Source organism: Limulus polyphemus, unplaced genomic scaffold (genome assembly GCF_000517525.1).
Source record: "Limulus polyphemus unplaced genomic scaffold, Limulus_polyphemus-2.1.2 Scaffold8594, whole genome shotgun sequence".
NCBI classification, from domain to species: domain Eukaryota; kingdom Metazoa; phylum Arthropoda; class Merostomata; order Xiphosura; family Limulidae; genus Limulus; species Limulus polyphemus.
In genome coordinates this window covers 2,123-3,526 of record NW_013674204.1, presented here as the reverse complement: position 1 = coordinate 3,526, position 1,404 = coordinate 2,123, and the positions used below count along the sequence as shown (strand labels likewise).

At 34.6% G+C, this 1,404-nt stretch overlaps 1 protein-coding gene across 1 annotated transcript in view; it reads right to left on the bottom strand.

Annotated features, from left to right (window-relative positions):
• Nucleotides 1-1,087, bottom strand: part of LOC106475448 (partitioning defective 3 homolog) — a gene marked incomplete at both ends in the record, with an annotated part of 26,393 nt that extends 25,306 nt beyond the window's left edge. The window contains one exon of the mRNA XM_013936127.1: nt 910-1,087. Coding sequence (XP_013791581.1) covers nt 910-1,087 — 178 coding nt within the window. The remainder of the gene's footprint in view (nt 1-909) is intronic.
• Between the last annotated feature and the right edge of the window lie 317 nt (nt 1,088-1,404).

Sequence of the window (1,404 nt, the reverse complement as noted above, 5' to 3'; positions counted from 1 at the left end):
CTGTGCTAGTCATCCCTAATTTAGCAGTGTAAGACTAGAGGGAAGGCAGCTAGTCATCCCCACCCACCGCCTACTCTTGGGCTACTCTTTTACCAACGAACAGTGGGATTGACCGTCACATTATAACGCCCCCACGGCTGAAAGGGTGAGCATGTTTGGTGTGACAGGGGACTCGAACCTGCAACCCGCAGATTGCGAGTCGAGCTCCCTAACCACCTGGCCATGCCGGGCCCAAACAAGTAAAGTAAACAGTTCGACTTTTGAAAGACTTCTTGCTACATTTATTTTATGTCTTCTATAATAGCTAGTAATCAAAGAAGCTTTTCTTTTTCTTCACACTAGCAAACAAAAAATTATCACTTTACAAAAATAAAACATTATCAACTAGGTACCAGTGATTTTGATTTCAAGCAATAACATTATCTTTTAAATGTTTGACAATTTGGTGGTCATTACATCTACTGTAACAAAGAAATTAGCTCTACCCGTGAAAAATAAAATACCCAAAGTTCCCATGCTTTTTAATCCAAAAGTGTTTCTCATTTCCTATTCAAAATTTTCCATTTACTGTCTCACAATCATAACAAATGCATACAAAGTCAATACACATTACCCATGCTAGGTAACCAAAGTGTACCACTGGTAATGATGGCCATAGAAGTAATGATTACTTTTCTAATGGATAAAAAAATCATTCCATGTCTGTTTTCACTAAGCAATAAAAGACTTTAAGAAAGGTTTGTTAGTTTTTAATTCAATTGGTGAGTTAAAAGCTTGATTTATTTTCACTAAGTTTTCCTACACAGTCTTAGTAGTGGTTTCTAAGTATGTTCCAATAATTTATTATAACTCTATTTTGATGATGAACAAAGCTGCAAGAATGTTAAGAAAAATCTCTTCCTCTTCTACCTGAAGAAACCTGGTGAGCATCAGCATTAAGACGTGAATTTTGTTTTCTCTGGACATCATCTACTTTGTCTTCATTAGTTATGTCTGGGCTACCAGTTCCAACAGAGCCAGCACTTATTCCATCACCATTATTGTAAAGTGGACAAGATGATTGCTGTTCTTCATAAATGGCAATTATCTAAACAAACAATCTTATATGAAATATATGAATGTATTAATAAGTTGAACAGAAATCTCTTATCAAGTCCCACTGCCTTAAAATTAACTGATGACATCACACACACTCATAGCTTATCAAACTATCTTGTAGCTTTTGTTAATTAGTCCAGCTTTAATCTTGTATTTCAGAGAAATTTAGACTTAATCAATGATTATGTTTCTCAAATGCTATTTTCAAATAATTACTGAAATATAAAACACTTAATAGCAATTTTTTTTTTATTTATTTTGCGCAAAGCTACACGAAGGCTATCTGTGCTAGGCGTTCCTAATTTA